Source organism: Palaemon carinicauda, chromosome 1 (assembly GCF_036898095.1).
Source record: "Palaemon carinicauda isolate YSFRI2023 chromosome 1, ASM3689809v2, whole genome shotgun sequence".
Classification (NCBI taxonomy): domain Eukaryota; kingdom Metazoa; phylum Arthropoda; class Malacostraca; order Decapoda; family Palaemonidae; genus Palaemon; species Palaemon carinicauda.
This window is the reverse complement of record NC_090725.1, coordinates 243,981,913-244,005,583: the sequence shown is the minus strand read 5'-3', so window position 1 is coordinate 244,005,583 and position 23,671 is coordinate 243,981,913. Positions and strand designations below refer to the sequence as shown.

At 35.0% G+C, this 23,671-nt stretch overlaps 6 protein-coding genes across 6 annotated transcripts; 1 reads left to right on the top strand and 5 right to left on the bottom strand.

Moving 5' to 3' along the window:
- Window positions 1–1,123: 1,123 nt before the first annotated feature.
- On the bottom strand, window positions 1,124–1,594 carry LOC137638655 (uncharacterized). Its single transcript, XM_068370937.1, has one exon. The coding sequence runs from the start codon at window positions 1,592–1,594 to the stop codon at window positions 1,124–1,126; it is 471 nt and encodes a 156-aa protein (XP_068227038.1).
- A 22-nt stretch (window positions 1,595–1,616) lies between these two features.
- Window positions 1,617–1,949, bottom strand: LOC137638647 (uncharacterized). Its single transcript, XM_068370926.1, has one exon. The coding sequence runs from the start codon at window positions 1,947–1,949 to the stop codon at window positions 1,617–1,619; it is 333 nt and encodes a 110-aa protein (XP_068227027.1).
- On the bottom strand, window positions 1,946–2,350 carry LOC137638643 (uncharacterized). The gene has a single exon (XM_068370912.1). The coding sequence runs from the start codon at window positions 2,348–2,350 to the stop codon at window positions 1,946–1,948; it is 405 nt and encodes a 134-aa protein (XP_068227013.1).
- A 4-nt stretch (window positions 2,351–2,354) lies between these two features.
- LOC137638638 (uncharacterized) lies at window positions 2,355–2,843 on the bottom strand. The gene has a single exon (XM_068370898.1). The coding sequence runs from the start codon at window positions 2,841–2,843 to the stop codon at window positions 2,355–2,357; it is 489 nt and encodes a 162-aa protein (XP_068226999.1).
- A 4-nt stretch (window positions 2,844–2,847) lies between these two features.
- Window positions 2,848–3,336, bottom strand: LOC137638628 (uncharacterized). Its single transcript, XM_068370886.1, has one exon. The coding sequence runs from the start codon at window positions 3,334–3,336 to the stop codon at window positions 2,848–2,850; it is 489 nt and encodes a 162-aa protein (XP_068226987.1).
- A 12,937-nt stretch (window positions 3,337–16,273) lies between these two features.
- LOC137638621 (uncharacterized) lies at window positions 16,274–23,504 on the top strand. The gene is made up of 3 exons (XM_068370875.1): window positions 16,274–16,546; window positions 22,881–22,978; window positions 23,129–23,504. Exons 1-3 carry the CDS (start codon window positions 16,274–16,276, stop codon window positions 23,502–23,504), a joined length of 747 nt encoding a protein of 248 aa, XP_068226976.1.
- Window positions 23,505–23,671: the final 167 nt, after the last annotated feature.

Genomic DNA, 23,671 nt, shown 5'->3' with positions numbered 1-23,671 from the left:
TCACATATAATGTGGTTAAAACTGCTGGTTATCATCTTAGAAACATTGCCTTTATAAAAATAATATTCTGTAAAGAAAATTGTGATAACTGTATTATCACCAGGATTGACTACTGTAACCCTATCTAATGCAATTAACCAAAAGTTCTCTTTAAGAAATTACAAAACATAATAAACAGAGGAGCAAAACAAATTAAAGGTGTCCTTCCTCGAGATAGGATCACTCCTATACTAATTGATTTACACTGGGTGCCTTTTAAAGCGAGAGTTGAGTTTAAAATATGTACAATAACCCATCAAGTTATCAGAACCAGATGTCCAAAATATCTAAGAGAATTGTTACATATTGTGCAGCTAACAAATCGTGTTGACACGAGAACAACTACAGATGGTTTTAAATTATTGGGACCTAGATATGTCTACTGTAGGCTCTAGGACCTTTAAATACGCGGCCCAGAGACATAAGAAAGATTCAAAATATAAAGGCTTTCAAGAGGAAATTGAAGACTTTCTTGTTCTGTGAGTGCTTCGATAGTGACGATTTAACAATAAACGAGCAATATTCAGTTTGAAATGGTGAATGCTTACGAACGAACATGATAAAATGACTGTGGATATCCTGTAAAGAGTAGGGTTCTCTTACTGTATACGACCAGGGAAAAAAAAAAAAAAAAAAAAAAAAAAAAAAAAAAAAAAAAAAAAAACAGCCCTTAAATTAAAGTAAAAGTAAATCACGAAAACCATCATTTGCACAGTTTTAGCAGCGGATTAAACCTTCATTTGCATGGTTTTAGCAGCAGAGTAAACATTCATTCGCATGGTTTCAGTAGCAGGGTAAACCATTATTTAGGCTACATAGATTCATCTGCGGAGTAAACCTTCATTTGCATGGTTTCAGCAGCAGAGTAAACATTCATTTGCAAGATTTCAACAGCGGAGTAAACTTTAATTTGCATGGTTTCATCAGCAGAGTAAACCATCATTTAGGGTACATAGATTTGCATGATTTCTACAGGAGTAAACTTTCATTTGCATGGTTTCAGCAGTGAAGTAAACCTTCATTTGCATGGTTTCAGCAGTGGAGTAAACTTTCATTTGCATGGTTTCAGCAGTGAAGTAAACCTTCATTTGCATGGTTTCAGCAGTGGATTAACTTTCATTTGCATGGTTTCAGCAGTGAAGTAAACCTTCATTTGCATGGTTTCAGCAGTGGAGTAAACTTTCATTTGCATGGTTTCAGCAGTGGAGTAAACTTTCATTTGCATGGTTTCAGCAGTGGAGTAAACTTTCATTTGCATGGTTTCAGCAGTGAAGTAAACCTTCATTTGCATGGTTTCAGCAGTGGAGTAAACTTTCATTTGCATGGTTTCAGCAGTGAAGTAAACCTTCATTTGCATGGTTTCAGCAGTGGAGTAAACTTTCATTTGCATGGTTTCAGCAGTGAAGTAAACCTTCATTTGCATGGTTTCAGCAGTGGAGTAAACTTTCATTTGCATGGTTTCAGCAGTGAAGTAAACCTTCATTTGCATGGTTTCAGCAATGGAGTAAACTTTCATTTGCATGGTTTCAGCAGTGAAGTAAACCTTCATTTGCATGGTTTCAGCAGTGGATTAACTTTCATTTGCATGGTTTCAGCAGTGAAGTAAACTTTCCTTTGCATGGTTTCAGCAGTGGATTAACTTTCATTTGCATGGTTTCAGCAGTGAAGTAAACCTTCATTTGCATGGTTTCAGCAGTGGAGTAAACTTTCATTTGCATGGTTTCAGCAGTGGAGTAAACTTTCATTTGCATGGTTTCAGCAGTGAAGTAAACCTTCATTTGCATGGTTTCAGCAGTGGAGTAAACTTTCATTTGCATGGTTTCAGCAGTGAAGTAAACCTTCATTTGCATGGTTTCAGCAGTGGAGTAAACTTTCATTTGCATGGTTTCAGCAGTGAAGTAAACCTTCATTTGCATGGTTTCAGCAGTGGATTAACTTTCATTTGCATGGTTTCAGCAGTGAAGTAAACCTTCATTTGCATGGTTTCAGCAGTGGAGTAAACTTTCATTTGCATGGTTTCAGCAGTGAAGTAAACCTTCATTTGCATGGTTTCAGCAGTGGAGTAAACTTTCATTTGCATGGTTTCAGCAGTGGAGTAAACTTTCATTTGCATGGTTTCAGCAGTGGAGTAAACTTTCATTTGCATGGTTTCAGCAGTGGAGTAAATCTTCATTTGCATGGTTTCAGCAGTGAAGTAAACTTTCATTTGCATGGTTTCAGCAGTGGAGTAAACTTTCATTTGCATGGTTTCAGCAGTGGAGTAAACTTTCATTTGCATGGTTTCAGCAGTGAAGTAAACTTTCCTTTGCATGGTTTCAGCAGTGGAGTAAACCTTTATTTGCATTATTTCTACAGGAGTAAACTTTCATTTGCATGGTTTCAGCAGTGGAGTAAACTTTCATTTGCATGGTTTCAGCAGTGGAGTAAATCTTCATTTGCATGGTTTCAGCAGTGAAGTAAACTTTCATTTGCATGGTTTCAGCAGTGGAGTAAACTTTCATTTGCATGGTTTCAGCAGTGAAGTAAACTTTCCTTTGCATGGTTTCAGCAGTGAAGTAAACTTTCATTTGCATGGTTTCAGCAGTGAAGTAAACTTTCCTTTGCATGGTTTCAGCAGTGAAGTAAACTTTCATTTGCATGGTTTCAGCAGTGGAGTAAACTTTCATTTGCATGGTTTCAGCAGTGAAGTAAACTTTCCTTTGCATGGTTTCAGCAGTGAAGTAAACTTTCATTTGCATGGTTTCAGCAGTGAAGTAAACTTTCCTTTGCATGGTTTCAGCAGTGAAGTAAACTTTCATTTGCATGGTTTCAGCAGTGGAGTAAACCTTTATTTGCATGATTTCTACAGGAGTAAACTTTCATTTGCATGGTTTCAGCAGTGAAGTAAACCTTCATTTGCATGGTTTCAGCCGTGGAGTAAACTTTCATTTGCATGGTTTCAGCAGTGAAGTAAACCTTCATTTGCATGGTTTCAGCAGTGGAGTAAACTTTCATTTGCATGGTTTCAGCAGTGAAGTAAACCTTCATTTGCATGGTTTCAGCAGTGGAGTAAACTTTCATTTGCATGCTTTCAGCAGTGAAGTAAACTTTCATTTGCATGGTTTCAGCAGTGGAGTAAATCTTCATTTGCATGGTTTCAGCAGTGAAGTAAACTTTCATTTGCATGGTTTCAGCAGTGGAGTAAACTTTCATTTGCATGGTTTCAGCAGTGAAGTAAAATTTCATTTGCATGGTTTCAGCAGTGGAGTAAACCTTTATTTGCATGATTTCTGTAGCAGAGTAACCTGTCATTTGCATGGCTTCAGTAGTGTGGTAACTATGGTGTTGTTAGCCTGTTTTTACTTTAGTTAAATGTGTGAAAAGTTGTAGCTTGTATTTATATGTTAACTTGCATAAAGATGTCTCACAACAATAATTATTACCAACTTTCTGTGGAGAGATTAATCATAGTTACTCAGAGACATTAGCATATATTTTGCTAAACTATGAATAGCTTAGACTCAAGAGAAGACGATAGAGGGATGTATCTTATCATGTTAATTTTACAGTCCTACTTCACAGAAATATCGTCTGCTCTGCTCCTTTTCTTAGGTCAAATAGCATTCTTCGGGTTATCTTTTTCAATGACGTTCTTCAGTGTAGTTCCTTATTCCTGACTCAACTTACATCCGAAAACTCTTCAGTATTGTATAGTCAGGGATTAGTCCAGATCGAGTTTTTTTTTACCCTCCAATAATATGATATTAAGACTATAAAAAAAGGCTTCCAGACTTTAATTAAGATTTTTCCATAGAAAAGTTTTAGGTCAATTCACAAAATATCTAGCCCAAAAAATATTTTCTATAAACAGAAAATACTTTTAAAGTCCTCCCCTCTCTAGTATCATCAGTGTACATATTTTATTTGTTTATAGCCTATAGTTACGCTTGATTGGCTAATCAAACAGCTTTATGGCAGGAAGGGTGCTTACCTTAAGTGTGGTAAAGTGTTGTATCTTATTTTACGAAGAAAAGGTCTAATGGCGTATATATACCCGGACATCAGGCTACGATATGCATCTGGTGACATATGCGCAGATGTGTATGACTCATGGGGTCAAGAGATAGTTTTTTATCTCTATTACATATATTTGGTACTATGAATATAAATTACAGGTTTAGATATGATCAACAATATATAGGAAATAATATATTTACATTCACAGAGTGTACTCTGGCATCAATGTATCAGATACAGTAACGCTATTCCTGTGTTCAATTACCGCATCCGACGACATATTAATGAGTGGACCTTTCCATACGAATGATTACTCCAATTTACAGTATCATAATGATTTCAAAACACACATTTTAGAAAAAAAAAATATACATATAATTTCTTGTTATATATATATTATTTCTGTCTTTTTTAGTACTTAATTTTTTTTTCTCAGTACAAAGGGAGTTATTTGAAAAAAAAGAAGAAAAAAAAAAAAAAACAATCGGAAGCATATGGTTTAAATTGTATGGGATAACTGAAAATTTGTACTTCATTCAACTAACTGAAATGTGAAAGCATGATTTACAATTTAAGGAAATTGACTATTAAGACCCAGTGTTTGCTCCAGGGAGGTAACTCCATTCTGATGTACAACTGGAGGAAATCCCCACAGCTGCACCATGAAGTTGGAAGTTAAGAAGTTTGAGAACAAGATGAAGTAAGGAGGCGCACGTGGAAGGATAGAATAAGGCTAAAAAGTGGGTTCATCTATGGTCTCAAGTGATCTTGCAAAGACCCATTAGTAGTAATGCCTGCAGAGAACAGAATGAGGTGCACTGAGGAGTATGATTTAGGACTGATTAGTGAACTATATAACATATGCCAGGCACAAAATCATACATTTGCTGAGCAAGAATTTACGTCTTCCCACTTCATCTAGGTTTCAGTTTTTTCTTTAAAATAGGAGTTCATCAGGCACTTCGGGATTAAAGACCCTACTCTTCCCTCTTCCCTTCCCCAGTCTTTTGGCATCAATGACCATCGCTATTATTATGCTATAAAATATCTAATAATCAATCAATCCTTATTCTTATATTTTTTCGCTTTACCTTTAAGCTTGTGGTTGCTAATGACACCAAGTTACAAATCCTGTCGGCTTTTGCCTAGAGAATAAGAGATGTCAGTAAAAAGCAAACTAATGCTTAATTGACTGTTCTCACAAATAAGCTGAAATGACACGAAAGATCAGCTCCTCCCAGTGGGGAAAATGATATGAAATTGATATTCAAGTTAACCAATTTAAGAATAGCTCTCCCTTAAGAGTTCATATCAGTCTCTTTAGAACTCAGGGATCAATTTCTTTAGTTAAGGGGAAACACCACGTAGAAAGAGATAGCCTTCTTCACATTACTATTTAAGGCTGACTTAATTTCCATCATTATGATTGCTATAAACTGTACCAATTCTATTGCAGGTGAAAAGCAAGTATTTTACGACCTAAATTCAAAATGAAAAAGTGGCCAAAGACAATCTTAATCAATTCTTATGGGTTCCACATCAACAAACATAGCCCCTGCTAGACGCGACAACATATCAGTACAGGGTAATGGGTTGTTTATTCCCAGACACATTCTTTCTCCTCTACAAGTGATGTTAGTCAACCTAAAGCCTATTCTACTACGAATACTATAATCCACTTGAAACAAATATATATATATATATATATATATATATATATATATATATATATATATATAAGGTGGACCCAATTCTTGTTTCATACTAATGTAAATCAGTACATTAATACTTGGGAGATCGAATGCGTCAGAACAAGAACAATTCCGTGATCGAACATAATTTTTTATATTTTTTTGCCAAGAATATAAAAGAAATTTGAGGTTGAACAACTTGAAAAAACATGTATGGGTCGAGAGGCTTAGCAAGGGCGAAAGACATAACCAAGATTATAAATTCAAGTGAATGACCCAGTTTACGGATAGCTCTTGCCCAGTTTTGACAAGCTAAACATCATTCTATTAACGAATGAATGAATGATTTTGGGTTTTCTGGCACCGTGACATCGAAGGTCATTGATGCAAATATATTTTCTTTAAAATAAACTATAAAAGGCAATTCACTTCAAAACCATATAAGTAAGCAAATCAGTATAAAAGTTATATAGCTTTCCGAAGACCTGCTTTTGATATAGATGTAAAAATACCGCTAATATAGTACAAGATTTCCTCCCCGGGAATCTTGGGTAAAGATTAACCTGCCACCTTCACTTCGAACCTCAAACAGAAATCTATTTCCTAAGTACCCAGGAATGGGGCATACAGGCAATAATTGCTTCACCGTCTGGAATACCAATAGTCACCGCAAGATGGCTGGTATTGGCCAAATGAGTGTTCCCCAAAGAAGGTGACAGAGTAGCCTCCCACTTTCAGGACATTATGTTATACCTACAAGGAGACATAACACTAGTTTTCCTTCATCTTGGAGTTTTAGTGTTTATCTATACACAATGGTTTCTAGTAGTTACTAGTAGCAGAGATAAGCCAAAAGGGAAGGTTTCGATAACTACTATAGAACTATGAAAGGAGATCACCGAAATAACAGAAAGAAGTGTCAACGTAACCGACATTTCCGAAGAGTTGGCCTATAGTATACCGAAACCGACAATCTGTACGATTTTGGAAAATGAAGAAGCCAATAAAGGAGTTAATAAGTCATCTCTATCTAAGCAAAGAAGTAAGAACATCGAGGAACTTGAGAAATTATCATCGCTTTAAATTGATGAAGAAAATGGGGGGGGGGGGGGATTGATAACGTTTCAGAGACAATCGCATGTGAAAAGGCAACGCAAATACATTCAGACATCATTCAAATCACCCAAAGGAAAAAATGATGATGCAGATTAAGGTGATTTTTCAGGGGGTCAGCCGAGTGTGGTTTGATAAATTTCAAACGAGAAGTGATATTCATCGTGTTATTTTTACTACTACTGCCAAGCTACAATCCTATTTGGAAAAGCGGGATTCTACAAGCCAGAGGGCTCCAACACGGAAAGTAGACCAAAGATGAAAGTAAATTGAGAAATAACGAGTAAACTATACAATGTCTGAAAAGTAATGAATAAAAAATAAAAACTATTTCAATATCAGTAACAACGTTAAATTAGATCAATCATATCGAACTATGAAACGGTACTTATGTCAACATGTTCAACAGAGAATAATTTGCTGCAAGTTTGAACTTTTCAAGTTCTAACGATTCAACTGCCAGACCAGGAAGACAATTCCTAAATCTGGTCACAGCTGGAATAAAACTTCATGAATACTGTATAGTACTGAACCTTTTGAGGGAGAATTGTTAGAATTAACGCATACCTAGTAATGTGCGCAGGATAGTAATGTCGGAGAAGATCTGAAGGCAAAGGATGGTTAGAATTATATGTATATAAAAAAAAAACATGCAACATACACATAGAATTAACTGAACGATGGTGTCAGAGATTAGTATCCAGTTCACGAATAAGGAATTTAATAAACCACAAATTTTTGTTCAACAAATCAATATAACAGTTAGCAGCTGAAGACCAGACAGCCGGCCGCCGCGTGAGAGGAAAACAATATGGTAGAATGAAAAAAATTAAAACATTTCTTCAAGATAGACTGATCATTAAATACTTGGAAAGGCTTTCTCATTAACTCATTCTTTTAGTAATTCAAATGTCTTTCCAATAAGTAAATAAGGAATAAAAGATTACGGCTAGAATTTTAAATGAGCCAGTTTTATATAGTTAGAGAGACACTGTCAATGAAAAATTTGGATGTTGAGGAGCCACTGTCCTTGACCTACTTACAACCATACTTTGTGTTTTGTTCATCCCACCTAATTTGCACTAATCTTAGCTAGATGTTTATTAGGATTCAGCAGCAAAATGTCTAATTTCGGGAGATGAAATTGATGCAAAGAGAGTAGCATCATCTGCATATGCAACAAGCTTGTTTTCTAGGCAAAATCACATATCATATATAGTATAAAAAATAATGGGCCGAGAACACTGCCCCGAGGAATACCAGATATAGTCTCTAGTACCACACCCATCAGCTACTACTCTGCAATCTATTACATAAAAATTCAATAATCATGGTAGCAAAAGACCCTCCTAATCCCATCTATCGAAGTTTGAGAAGAAAGCCCTCGTGATTAATACGGTCAAAGGTGGAATTTAAAATCAAAGGTCAATCATACAACCTCGTGACCACAATCATAAGATTTCTGTACAGCATTGAGACTTGTAAGAGGGGCATCACATGTTACAAGGCCTTTGCGAAAGCCAAACTGCAAAATAGGGAACAGGTGATTATCTTTAGCATACATATTTAGACGTTTTGCCAAAACATGTTAAAAAACTTTAGATAATATGGAAGTTACGAAAATTGGCCGGCAATCAGCTGGGCTAGAACTGCTACAAACACATTTATCTAATGGAGTTACATTTCTGATTCTCCAAAAAGTACAGAAGTAGTCTGTTATTGCTAATTTGTGAAGTGAAAAATAACAGACAGCCACGGAGCTAAGAAATCAGTTGTCTGTATAACAAAATAAAGGAAAAATACGATTTGTTTCTACATCTTCATAAGCATCAAGGTCCAACAAAAGTGTTTTAATTTAATGGGACTGGAATTTAAACTAGTTAGTTTAGCTTTAAGAAAACAAGAATGATGAAGATCAAGCTTTTCATTACTCTACCAACTATAAAACACATCAGCCAAAAGGATTGTACGACATGAGGAAGCTGCCAGTTCAGACAAAGCAGCTGCTATCAAATACGTTGGAGGAATTTAAAAGCTTCGTTAACAAGAGTATATAGATTTATCAAGTTTCAACTGCAACAATACTGGCCTATTTTTTAAGAAAATGACAAAAAAGGTCTTGCATCACCCAAGAAGGGAAGGCCTTACTTAGGTATAAACCTATGAATGATATGCTAATTCTGTTACTGTGTGGGGATGTAAGTTGGAACTTGAGGGCCAGGTCCCTACTTGTTTACCATGCAAGAGGAACAGCGTGATAAAGATGTGGAGGTTCAACAATAAAGTCTGGGTACCAAAGCAGATCTTAATTGAGTGGATGCATGAGTTTGGGCACAGTGTGAAAACAAAAATATTTCCAGAAGGAACAGTTGCCCCTTAAGGTTTATTTTTTTGTTTTCAATACGCTAATTAAGTATCCGAAAATTGATTCTTCCAAGGCCATTTCTCCTCCGTTGATATTTTTTTCTCGTTATTTCCTCAGTCTCAGTGTCAATAAAACCATTTGGTTGCCTCTCCCGTTGGTTTCCTAGAGAAGTTTAATCGCGATTGCTTCCATAGTTAACCGTCGCTCATACTGAAATCAAATAAACGTTGAAGTTGTTTATCAAAACATGAATCTAATCTTCACCTAATCACTATTTATTTCGGGTAAAAATAGGAATTAAGATTATATCCATTAATGTACCGTTCCAAATAAAATTCCCAATCGACAAAGATACATGAAAACGTGACTGATTTTGATCGATAAACTAACATCATTACTTTCAGAATAAAATAAATCGTAGCATGAAATTTAAAACTAAAATTAATTTCCTGACAAATAAGTGGCAAAGAGGGAAGTGTATTCACCCATCTCTGCGATCAATCTCACAATATCCTTAATTTACTACTTCTGGAAGACATATTCAAGACGGGTGGTCGGTTGTCAGGGAGGAACGGATGAGATTTTGTGACAGATTCGTAGGTGGATGAGAGGATTACTTTTATAGGGGTGGGTGAAGTTTCCCACAAGAGATTCCCAAACGGTTGTTGATGCCAGGGTTAAAACAATACCCTGGTTGATGGATTCCTCGGGAATTTTATAGGTGTTGGAATACGAACCAAACAAAAATTCTTTAGATTTTGAGAAGAGGTAGGACGTTGACAAAATATCCCAATGATAGAATGGATTTCAATGGAATCTTGGGAAAAATTGTGTTACGATAAAAGGGATAGTTTATTAAATTTGGAAGTAGATTCGGATGCAAGTATTATTTTATTTACTTATCAATTGCAGTGAAGTTCTGTATATCTAGTCTTAACTAAGGTTAAGGTAAGTTAATCTAGTACTAAGTATTACGGTGACAATATACGCTTTAGAAACCTAATCAGGACTTTATTTCTAATTCTAATAACTATAAAAATTTTAATTTTTAATGTGAATTTTTGTCTCCGCAATAAAAGCAGGAGGCATTGCATAAAATCAAAGAAAAAAAGGAGTAAATAAAAATTCACATAAAGCTAACCTTTACATAAATTATAAGAAATAGAAAACTAATAATTATAAAAAAATTAAAACAACCCTGGAAGAATGATAAAACAATAATAAAACTTAAATTGATAATAAACAAAGAATCGGCTATTAAGTTAGGCTACAGAATGACCGAGTAATATTGAATTAACTTTTTTTTTATTCAAATGAACTTCTGTTTCTCTTTGAATTGGGTAACTCCAACTGCAGTATAACGTACTCTCCAGTCCAACATTTTCCATTTGATGAAAGAAGTCAGTTTATTAGAGTCTGTCTAAAATATATTTGTTTTTCAAAAGTCAAATATCTTGGCATATACACAAGATGCTCTGCGCTAAAATCACAGTTATATATATGGAAGCAATAAGGGCATAATATTCAAGTGAAATTAGATTCCTGCTAAAATCTATCGAAAACAACAAACAACTATTTCACTGTTGACCAACCACAGGGTGAAGTAATGGCTTTCGATTATGATTAAACTATTCGGTTTCTCGATTCATTTGAAACTATAATTTCTGAAGACAAGTTCTGACTGCCACATAAAAGCAAGTAAGTCTTAGCCGACTGATTCATTGGTTTCTACTGGACAGCATCATGTCTCTGGTGATCATCAATGGCACATCATAATCATAAATACAAACAGAGGCCATAATCTACAAGAATACATTAGTAAGGATCCTAATATGTTTATAATGCATACTTTTTCGGATTTTTTTAAAACATTCTAAGCGAATCAGATTTAGTGTAGTTTTGATAAAAGCCATCAATAACCACAGAGGTAACCACTATCAGTTTTGAAAGTTAAATTAAAGAAAAAAAAATGCGAAATGTTTTCCTGAAATTTACCTTTGTCTTTACTGTGATTGACAGAAATGTCGCCAGGTCGTTTTGCCATCGCCGTCGATATTCAGAACACGAGATTGACACCCTCTGAATACCTCACACAACAAGAAAACTGGGAAGCGGTGATGTGACCGCCAGCTATCTGCGCTCCCGTCTGATTAACCTCCCAGTTCAGGCCTGGGTCTTGACATCAGAGCGCCCATTTAAAAATGCCTTTCCATTGGCCTTGACAATAGCCAATCAAATTCGGCCTAGGCGGTGGTAACCGTTTGAACTTAGATCTGTGTATGATAACTAAATTAGAAAAAATATTTCCGTAAATACAAGTCGTGAAACAGTATGCTATAAACATAGTAAGGCAAACTAATTGTTGCACAATTGTGTAAAAAGATTACTATGCAGTCGCTAATGAATGTGGTAATTTAAGTTTTAAAGATGAAATCTGAATGATGTACGATTATTCCACGTACACTGAACTTTCAAATGTATAATCGTACAAACAACAATTATGATTTAGATGGGATACACGACAGGATACTGAGGCCTGGGAGGCTATTCAGTGCCTAAGTACAAAGGGGAAAACCCTGCAATTGCTCCATGAAGTAAAAAAAAATGAGAGGTTGGACAGTAAGTTGGAAGAAAGGAATTAGGTACGATGGTAAAGCGCAGTGCAATTAGGGGTCACTGCTAAGACCCAAAAAGAGATGCCTCACTGCACGGCTTGAGAGAGGTGCACTCACAGCATTACTTTCCTACGGGAGATTATAACTTGGGGTCTTTAAACCGCACGTGGAAGGGTCTTTCTTTGTCTTTTCACCAAGACCTACAGATAGGTCTTGCTTTTTACTAACTTAATAGAATAATTAACGCAATGGACACAACCTAACTAGAATAAAAAACAAATTTGTGATTTGGTTCAAGCAGGAAACAAAATCAACTCACAACAATTTCTGCTGAATCTTATGCTTGCAATATCATTCAAACTTTTGTTTTAATTAAGAATAGTTAAACGAACATACGGACATCCAGATTATAGAGCCATATTCTTACTGAAATTTTCTTTTGCCCTAAAATCATAATTTGGGTTACCTATGTTCCTCTGTGCAAAAACTTCTGAACATATTTCTCCCATGATGATCGCGAAAATTTACGTTGTAAACTGGTGGATTTTTATGTGTGTACTTAATAATAATAATAATAATAATAATAATAATAATAATAATAATAATAATAATAATAATAATTTTTTTACCCTTACCTATAATTCTGAACAATTTTAAAACATTGTGAAATGAACGTTCACCTTATCTGTTGTTCTTATAATAAAATTTTCGTTGATTTTACAAAGCAGCAGCATTTTCACATCATTTAATAGTTTGAAAATCTTTCTGCTACTTGCATGTGTAATTGTCTTTGTCTTTGGATGATTTATATAGTTCCACATTGTACAGTTTCATTACTTATTGGCAAATAGTTAAAAACAAATTTTTTCCCTTTTTTAAAGGTATTTCTTTTTATAAACAACCGCATACCATATTATTCATTCAATGTTATGATTTAGTAATGAAGAGCTTTTGAAAAAAAAGTCAAACTCACAACACTAGATTTTGGCAAGAGAAAACAGCTGATAAAGCATTTGATTTTGCTCAATACACAACCTTGAGGACAACTTCACTACAAGGTTGTTGTCGTTAGGTTCAGCTGAACATGCGTTCTCACGTCTCATAAACAGTCCATTTCGAGGTTCTTTTATAGGTCCGTGTACTTTAACAACGAAATAGAAGTTGAACAGGCTGACATAAGTCTCTTTTCATAGTTTATATGTAAAAGATCTTAACGTTGTTACTATTTTTGAAATATTTTATTTTAATCGTTCATTCCTTCTCTTGTAGTTTATTTATTGCCTTTCCTCAATGGACTAATTTTCCCTGTTAGAGCCCTGGGGCTTATAGTTATAGCATCCTACTTTTCCAACTAGGGTTGTAGCTTAGCTAGTAATAATAATAATAATAATAATAATAATAATGCACTTTGGTGGTATCTTTATTAAAGACAATACCAAAGTCAGTGATAAATCGTTTGAATTGCATATTTAATCTCTTATAGACGTTAGTCATCTTTCTAAACAGTAATATTTGGAAGACGAAAGTTGACGGAATTCTTATTACTGAGACACCAAAGAACGAAAATGAAGACAAAAGAAAAAAAAAAGTTAGGCTTCGAGAGGTTTTGCGGGCCTCGCTCGTATCATTCGAGTGACCCCCAAGGTCAGGTCTTCTGCGAGGGATTAGACCCCAGATGAAAGGCAAGGTCTATGTATACCAGGTCAGCCAACGAGCAGCTTAAGCTGTGAATCACCCATACTGTGACGTCAAGCTTCCCCGTCTCACACACGTGGGTAAACAAAAAGGACCATTGCCTTAGTTAGCTAAATATAGAGGTAACGTAAACAATAGGAGACGCTGTGTCCATTATCATTTTATTCATTCATTCATTCCGTCACTAATAATGCCAAGTAAATGCGCAGTATTTGGCTGTTATAATAGACATGATAAAACTAAAAGCTCAAACATAGAATACCATCGCTTTCCAAAAGAAAAACCATACATAGACCAGTGGATACATGCATGTTGCCGTGCAGACAGAATTAACGTTCTGGATACTACTGTTTGCTCGATTCATTTTAAACCAGGCGATTACAAAGATGACATAAAGTCTAGGTTATTAGGTACTGAAAGTCCTAGAAATTGACTACCTACTTACACAAACACTAAATCAAGATTGCCTTGAACATTTCCTTGGGTGTATAAGGCAAATGGATGGGCACTATGATCATTCTCAGGCTGTGAACTTTAAATTTCGGCTAAAAAAAAATGTTACTAGGAAAGGAAATTAAAGTATTAAGTGAAAAGTGTAATATCACCACCATTGGAAAATCTCATGAATCATCCAAAGACGATGAATCTATCACAAAAGGGACTTAGCGTTAGAAATTATGCCTAACAACGCAGATATTCAGAAATTTAGATTTTGATTTAGAGAAAGGTGCTTTAGACGAGGAAGAAGATCTTTTGAGAGCAAATAAAGAAATAAAGAAAGATATTGGGGGAGTAATTGAGGACGAAGCTCTTAAATACATTGGTGAATATATTGTAAAGAAATTTTGTGTAAAATATCCTGAGTTGGGAAAAAAGACTGAAGAAGTGCTAAGGAATGATACTTGGATGGCATGTGTTAATCGGAGGGGGAATTACATGCACTTTCTAGTAAGTTTTTTTCACAGTTGTTAATAATGCGGGAGATTTTTAATGGTGTACACGGGGAAGCTCTCATGGAGGGAAAAAATTGTTTTTAAAGCTTTATTTAGAATTAAAACAGTCTGGTATTGAAGTTCCTGACGATGTTATTGCTTTTTTTTGTTAAGATATCGGTATATTTTCGAATGCGATATCTTAATAATTTGATAAAGTATAGAAAACCTCAAGGACAACCATGCAGGGAGGCCCTAAGAAAAAAAATGAAAGTTGTAACTTAATAAAGTATTTTCCAAAGGTAAAATGTTGTTTTATTTAAATTGACTGTGTGATAGATCTACGTTCTTAATGGGTCTCGCCAACTTTAAACCCCTTCAGATGACATAGGTGCGCAGAAGAGGCTTAAAATCGGTACCCTGTCTGGCTGACCTGGTATATCTGGACCGTGTGTAAAGGTTTCAAGCTCCCCCCCCCCCCCCCCCGTAACTTTAAACCGCTTTCAGATTACCGGGGAGGTACTTTGAAACCGGTTTCAAGCTACCCCTCATGTTTTCAAGTTACTCCCCTCATCAAAATAGAAAATAATCTATATGACAGTGCACATATGCATCATGCATTTATTGCCGACTTCGCAGCAGTAGAAAAAAAGTTTATTTTTGTATTTAAGGAAAAGAATTTTTTTCTTTTATCATCTCAAATAGATTCCATTCATGTGCTTCAGCTGCATGAGCTTCACACGGCAGCATGCGTGGAGAAATTGACACAAAAATCCACGAGACGTGTACTTTGTTGCCATACTCTTTCAAATTTACGAAGAAGTTTGAGATGTATCTAAAGACAAAAACACATATGCCATATTTCCGACATTGTGTTTCGGAAATAAAGAGAAAAGGATGTCATTTGATGGTTATAGTAAATGCAATTACTTGGTGTTAAACTTTAATTCTATAAAAACTCAACTTAAAATTGTTATAGTTTTGTAACATTATTCAGTCGTTCTATAAAGAAACGAGACACAAAATTACCACTTTTTGGATATAGTATCTTAGGTCAGCGATGGATATTCATTAATCGGCTTTCGTCAGAAAGTATCCCTTATTAACCCTTCGTGCCTTGCGGGCAGGTAATGGCAGGAACCACCTGCGACCAGGACCCACTTAGAACATGTCTGCCAGACTGAGGATTAAGGATGAGTCACCGTGGGTCACTACATCACCTGATCCATGGTCGTGCTCAGGACCTACTAAGCTTCTTAGGATCTTCTACCTTTCTGACCTTGCAGATAAATATGCCGTACAACTGTTATCTAAATCATGCTCAAATGCCTTAAAATTTCTAGGAGAGAAGAATTTGTTAAAGTCAAACAACTGGAAGGAAACTTCTAATTTCATATCTCTGGTCAATGACTGGTTTGATATAATGAACACTAATCATATGTATGGAGATATACCCTTGAGGAATGCAATTGGCATAGATATTGAAAAACAAACTGGGGTTCTAAATGAAGTAGTGGAACTGATGAGTTCAATGAGGGTACAATCTCCCAAAGCAAGAAGTTTATATGTTTCAAAAAGGAGTAATTCTAACAAGCAAGTCAACAATAGGTCTATTCAATATGTTGAAATATAAGCACGACCTACAGCAAATTATGACACAAAAATTAAATCAGGACTCTATTGAGCAGTTGTTAGGGTGCTTAAAACAAATGATCATCCAACCCCAATAGAATTCAAACATAGACTTAGATCATTGTTATTAGGTAAGGACGTGAGACTGATTAGCGAAAAAACAAATACTGAGCCACAGTGCAGTAAACAAATTCAATGACCATTCAGTCAAAAGTTGATGAACATATTAGTACAGCAAGAGAAAGAGAACTTGCATTAGAAATCTGCCTAACCAGTATCATGTTTAGGGATTCAGAGTTTGAATTTGAAGAAAATGAGAACTTGAATTCACAAGATGATCTGGAACTTTGCAAGGATAAAGACTTGGACAAAAATGTTTCAACGGTTATTGAAGAAGAAGCATTACGATATATTGGAGGTTTCATAGTCAGAAAATCTATAACCAAATACCCACATTTAGGCAACAAAGTACGTGAAAATGGCAGCAATACAAATAGATTGGTAGAGGCAGTAAACCAAGGTGAACTATAGGCTCCTTTAGATGATTTCTTTCCCCAATCAACACTGATGAGAGAAGTGTTTAATGCAATACACGGTAGGTCTCTCAGAGAAGGAAAAGAATGTGTAAAAACTTTAGCTAATGAGCTGAAACAATCGGGAGTCAAAGTTCCAGTTGAAGTGATAAATTTTTTTTTTCGCCAAAATATCTGTTCTTTTTAGGATAAGAAACCTCAACAACAAACTAAAATTTGCTAAAAATGAAGGAAAAGGGGAAGATTCTAAGGGAGTAAATAGGAAAAAGGATGAAACTTAATATGTAATTTTTTTGTACATACTTGGGTTGAACTCATGCTTGTGAATATTTTATAGTCATTAAAGATAAAGAACAAATATATATATATATATATATATATATATATATATATACACATATATATATACTGTATATATATATATATATATTATATATATATATATATATAAAGAGAGAGAGAGAGAGAGAGAGAGAGAGAGAGAGAGAGAGAGAGAGAGTGAGAGAGAGAGAGAGAGAGAGAGAGAGAGAGAGAGAGAGAGAGAGAGAGAGAGCTGGATAAGTGTAATATCATCATTTATAACTTTTGAGTAATATGTGATATTATCTCAAAAGAATTCTTATATGTAATAATCTTGAAATTCTAAAACAATAAATGTTATTATTCAATTAATTTGTATTTCTAACATATCTTGTAATAGAAAAACGTACCTTCTTTAAATCCTATTGTTGTAATTTACAACAAAATGATGAATGATATATGGTAGTATATAAGAAATATACTATAATAATAATGATTGAATATTGTGCTGAAAATAAGTAAGGATGATAAGCCTCTCATCGCTCACTACTAGTGATCCTATGGAGCATGTGACGTCACGGGGATTAAGCGCGGATTCTGTCTGGCAGACCTGTTCTAAGTAGATCCTGCCTGCGACGAAAGTAGCTTGCTGCTTGCGCTGCACACCATACCCAGATGTAGGAGAGAGAGAGAGAGAGAGAGAGAGAGAGAGAGAGAGAGAGAGAGAGAGAGAGAGAGAGAGAGAGAGAGAGAGAGAGAGAGAGAGAATTACAAACGCTGTAACAGATAATAGCCAATCAAGGGAGACAGAAAAAGCATCATGAACTTTTCGTCAGCCAGAATGGAAGGTCATCCATCCTCATACAGAAAAACAGTAGGATACAGTACTTATAGGTCACGCACGAGATTGTTTATAATCTTTCGAAATATTTTGCTTTAGAAAAACAGAAAGAAGGCCCTATTACTGATGTTTGTAAAGCAATTTTTTGCATAGCAGAAGCAACCAATTTAAGCAAAACTACTATCAGAGTCAAATTAATAGTCGCGTAATTTTGAACAATGGTTCCGTAAGCAGTTGCTATCGAATATATCCCCATCTTCCATAATTGCAATGGTAACGCATCTTATCGTGAAGAAAAATAAGATAAACCTCCAACAGCATTAAGCAACAAGGTACAAATAAGATAATGGCTCACCAAAAAAAAAAAAAATAAAAAAATAAAAAAAAAAAATAAAAAAAAATAAACCGTATTACCAAGAGACAATATGTTAAAATGTCAACTTTTGGAAATGGTCAAGGAATACTCCCGTAATATAGATAACGCATACGTGATTGGTAAAATCGCAGTTAAAATGGTCACAGGGTCATTCGTCTTCCCCCAAACTATTGCCAATACAATCCGATTGAACATATTTGAGCACAAGTAAAGACCTATGTAGCGAAAAAAAAAATTCAAATAGTAGATTTAAAGGTATGCCTACTTAAAAAAAATCCCTGCATTCGGTGACAAAAGAAAATTGAGCGAATGGCGTAAAACACGCCGAAAAAATACAGGAGGACGATGCAAAGCAAGATGTGGTAATCGATAAATATATTGATTCTTTAGTAAAAAGTGTTGAGTCCTCTAATGAGGAATCTTCTTTAAAAATGATATGTTGTCATCCATATCAACAAAGAAATTCTGGTGTATATCGAAAGACTAATTTCAAAATACAAGTTAGATGTATGAAATTCTTTGCATTATTATTATTATTATTATTATTATTATTATTATTATTATTATTATAACTAGCCAAGAAGCAACCCTACTGAGAAGGGAAACAAATAAGGAGAAAGAAATAAAAGGAAGATATAAATTAAAGTTAGAATACAAATATAACAAGAAGGGAAATGGGTATTGCATCATTAGAGAAATGTTAAAACCAAACTGATAACAAGAAAGTATAGTGAGCATGTTGATCTGCCAACAAAAATGATAAAATAACTTTTTGTAAGAGACAATATGACTAAAGAAAACAAAGAAACATTTCATCTGTGGCCTTCAGAAGAATTTTTTTTGATAGGTGTTCGATTCCCAATGGAGATTACTACAAGAATCTAGTGAGGTGAGAAGGTATACTACGAAGTCGAAAATATGGCACCGTGTGTTTTTGTCTTTGGATACACATCGACCTTCGTAATCTAACAGAGTATAGTTTTCTAAGATTGGCTTTTTCGTTTTCCGAAACCCCTTTTGGGCACTTGGCGTTCACTGCGTAGTCAAAGATGATATCGAGTTTGTCCAATTTCCATTCAGCAGCCATACTGACGAGTTTTTGGACAAGTGATGCTGTCATCGGGTTAACCTGGATTTATATGCATCCCAAAACACCAGAGATCAATGGCTTACTGCCGCATACAAAATAATTAGATAACAGAAAAAGGGGGTTTGATTTGCGGCCCAAGGACGAGACATGGTCATCGTAACTATCGTCCTCTTTGTGGTCATCCCTATGAATTAAGGAACGCTAAACTAATGCGCACTAGTATTATACATCATGCAAATTTCCTCACTGAATGTATCTTAAGTTCGTTTTGGAAAAAACTCTACATGATGGCCGTATCGACCATGCTTTTATCACTGTACGAGTATAATAATCGCAAAGAAGAACTAAGATGATAAACGGATAAATATATGACAACAATAAAATTCATCAATAGAGGAAACCGTCCATGTATGTACATGTAATCTAAAAATTTTGTGTTGACCCTGATAAAAAGCAACTGTATAAATGATGGGATACTACGCAAAAACGAGGGGGGTAGTTTGAAACCAGGGGGATAACTTGAAACCGGCTTCAAATTACTCCCGGGGATAGCTTGAAACCGGTTTCAAGTTACCCCCCACCCCACCCCAAGGTAGCCTGAAACTGGTTTCAAACTACCGGGGGGAGGTAAGAGTTGGAGGGGGTAATTTGAAACCGGTACACCGGGCCACTTGGGTACTGACTTCGTATTATTCCTATTCCTGTTCTTAATCACCTCGCGACTCTTGGAGGAAAGTCGACTGGTTCCATTTTGAATCCCACGGGACGCAAAACAATGGTTATAATCCTCTGAAGAATTTATGCCTCGAGATATAATAACATGAGAGCCACAGCTGTATTCTTCCAGACCATAGCCATTTTCCTGAATGCTCTTTGATGGTATCGTTTTCCTTCAATAGAAATAAAGGAGTTTCATCTCTGGCGGGAGTCATATTTTCAGTTTAATAATGTTATCTGGATTTGCAACGGACCCCCAGCGATGTAGATTCCGGACATCATAATTTTGATGATGCTAATGCCAATGATAAAGATAAAGAAAATTATGATGGGACTGACAATGATGACGTTCATATACGCAATCAAATAAATGAATACAATGAAAAACGGTAGTGTATATTTTCCAAAATAAAACTAAATGACTAAATTTCTTGCCTAAAATTATTTAACAATTCATTACAAATTTCTATTTGTAATTTGTAATCTATATATATATATATATATATATATATATATATATACATATAAACTGTGTGTGTATATATATATATATATATATATATATATATATATATATATATATATATACACACACACACACTCGACAAAGTGCTGGTTGCAATGAAATTTTGTATTTAGTGGAAGTAGAAAATCGGTCGACAGTTCTCAATGGAGAAAGATATTACATCTTTGCGGATATTTTTTTTTCTTTTTTTAAGAAAAATTTGAGAGGTAAACAATTAAGAACATCAAATTATATATTAATAAGCAACTATTTTTGTTTTCCTTTAAAAGATATGAAGTGTGCTAAAAGATGCTGCATATAATACCAATATCTTATGCGGCGATATTTACTTTATCCATTAATATAAAGACTGATACGTACATATATATAAATATATATATATATATATATATATATATATATATATATATATATATATGTGTGTGTGTGTGTGTGTGTGTAAATAATACATACTCCTTCCTATGAAGGAGTTAATAGAATCATGACTGAAAATAAACAATAAATAAACGAGTGTATTTTAAGAAGCAGATCTTTACCTGCGACTTTCAAGGTCTCCTGAAAATCTTCCCGAGCTTGGAGGCGAGATAGGTATCTTTCCTCCAAGTTCAAACAGGCAAGGAGGTATTAAACCTCCTTGCCCACTAGAAGGATTATCTCTGCGGGAGCAATTTAAACAACCCTACCCTTTGTTCTGACATCCCTACAGTTCTACCTTGCTTCATCACAGCGGCCTGAGAATAATGCAACTTAGTTTTTAAATAATGATCGATGAAATAAGATATATCCAAAATATCTGTTGGAAGAAAAACACTACATTTCAAGAAATAACTCATTTCAGTGGACTCGTTGACAATAATATAATTACCATAACATCTAATTGGCAACGTATGATATCTGTATCGGCCATACCACACCAGGCTTCGAAAGTTGAATGGATTTTAGTAAATGTTGGGAATCTATCTCATGATTAAAATTCATAAATGAAATAAAATTATAAACTATCATGTGTATTTCGATTAACATCTTAAAGAATAATAGAGAACTTAAGTTGACATTCAGCTACACATAAGAGCGTAGAAAAGGGCAAAGGAACGCGGGGTACTATATCATTGCGGAGAGCGAGAAATGCAAGATTATTATTATCATTACTAGCTAAGCTATAACGCTAGTTGGAAAAACAGGATGCTGTAAGATTATGTGTTCCAAAAAGGAAAATAGCCCAGTGAGGAACGGAAATAAAGAAACAGATAGAATCGTGTGCCTGAGTGTACCCTCAAGTAAGAAACCTTTAACCCTAAACAGTGGAAAACCATGGTACAGAGGCTATGGTACGAACCAAGACTAGAGAACATTGGTTTGATTATGGAGTATCTTTCTCCTAAAAGAGCTGATAGAGAGTCTCTTCTACACTTACCAAATGAAAAATAGCCACAGAAAGTTACAGTGCAGTAGTTAACCCTTTAAGTGAAGGATTGTTTGGTTATCTTAGGATTGTCAGGTGTATGAGGACAGGAAAATGTGGAAAAAATAGCCCATACTATTCGATGTATGTGTAGGCAAATGAAAAACGGGCCGTAACTACTGAAGGCTCCAATGTAGTACTATATGGCTGGTCAAAGGATCAAATACCTCTCTAGCGGTAGTATTTCAACGGGTGGCTGGTGCTTTGGCCAACCTACTATTCTAAAAGATGGTGCCATAAAATCAGTTGGCCAGCCTCCCTCTATATACGGCTCTGCCTTTACACGCTGCACACCCGAGACCAATATACTAACTGTATAGCAGTAAACATCTTTATTATTATAACTATACTTAATAAAAAAGTCAAGACGGCAATAAGCATATTGAAAAGTGACATATGTAGATACACGACACATCCTTTAATCAAATCTCAATGACGGGGGTTATAATGAATTAGAGAGAGAGAGAGAGAGAGAGAGAGAGAGAGAGAGAGAGAGAGAGAGAGAGAGAGAGAGAGAGAGAGAGAGAGAGATGCTTACAAGTAATTGAGTAATGATTCTTTCCAATGTATTTCAATTGTATGGTCAAAGCATATATTCCTTATTCCACTAATCTCAATAAAATCAAGGGGTCTATAGGAATTTGTTTAATTCAATTATACCGTATTTACTTTCCTTTCAAATACTACTAAATACATTATTACACTAACACTTTAAGCAACAACAAATCAGTGTTAACTATAGTAAAAATTGGTTTGCCTCTTTATATGTATTTCTTATTATTTTCGTTAAAGATTAAAATCAATTGGCAAACGTATGCATTCACGTATAAGGTTGTTCATTACCATTTCGTACGTAAGTCAAAAACTATTGTTTACAGTGTTATTAATCATGACAGAAAATCACATCTTTCGTTCTATTGATACACAGTCGAAAAATGGATTTGTTAATTATTCCAGAGAAAGGAATACTCTACCTTTACGGTAAAAGAAGTGTATTCTGCAGTAACAATACAAAACAAGTTTACGTATTCATCTGTGGAGTCCGCTGCCCAATAGTTAGTAAAGCTCTTAGCTTTGAGTTTTAACAAGATCCGTTGGAGAATACTTTATGGTAATTCTCGTATTTTTACCACTGACAGTCTGTTTAATAGTATGAAACACTCCCAGTTGTCACAAGTAAACCAAATGTAATTTAATTCTCACAGTACTGTAATATACTGTAATAGAAAAAAAAAAACATTCTGCTCTGATTTCTTCACCAACATAACTACTACTACTACTACTACTACTACTGATTTTGCTACTGCTACCATTCTCACCAGTTCTACTACTACTACTACTACTACTACTACTGGTTTTGCTACAGCTACCATTCTCACCACCACCACTACTACTACTACTACTACTACTACTACTACTACTGGTTTTGCTACTGCTACCATTCTCACCAGTTCTACTACTACTACTACTACTACTATTGGTTTTGCTATAGCTATCATTCTCACCAGTTCTACTACTACTGCTACTATTACTATGACAAAATTAATCGTTACTTGTAGCCATCATGGGCTGTCCACATAAAACAATGAAAAAAATTGATGTTAATATGCCAAGTTCACAGATATCTTGTTCAAGACATCAGCAATTCTCACGTCCTAACTCAAATATTCTTTAAATTATAGACAAGAATAAGTCTGAATAAATCTCATACATGTTAAAAGCTCATTCAAATTACTATGCTTGATAAC

What these genes read in the sequence shown, in the direction of transcription:
- LOC137638621 (XM_068370875.1), top strand. Translation starts at nt 16,274, where the DNA reads ATGACCATTCAGTCAAAAGTTGATGAACATATTAGTACAGCAAGAGAA. An exon ending in ACCCACATTTAGGCAACAAA is followed by an intron (nt 16,547 to 22,880) that starts GTACGTGAAAAT and finishes TAATTATTCCAG; the next exon opens with AGAAAGGAATACTCTACCTT. An exon ending in GTGGAGTCCGCTGCCCAATA is followed by an intron (nt 22,979 to 23,128) that starts GTTAGTAAAGCT and finishes TAATTCTCACAG; the next exon opens with TACTGTAATATACTGTAATA.
- LOC137638647 (XM_068370926.1), bottom strand. Translation starts at nt 1,949, where the DNA reads ATGAAGGTTTACTTCACTGCTGAAACCATGCAAATGAAAGTTTACTCC.
- LOC137638638 (XM_068370898.1), bottom strand. Translation starts at nt 2,843, where the DNA reads ATGCAAATGAAAGTTTACTTCACTGCTGAAACCATGCAAAGGAAAGTT.
- LOC137638643 (XM_068370912.1), bottom strand. Translation starts at nt 2,350, where the DNA reads ATGCAAAGGAAAGTTTACTTCACTGCTGAAACCATGCAAATGAAAGTT.
- LOC137638655 (XM_068370937.1), bottom strand. Translation starts at nt 1,594, where the DNA reads ATGCAAATGAAGGTTTACTTCACTGCTGAAACCATGCAAATGAAAGTT.
- LOC137638628 (XM_068370886.1), bottom strand. Translation starts at nt 3,336, where the DNA reads ATGCAAATGACAGGTTACTCTGCTACAGAAATCATGCAAATAAAGGTT.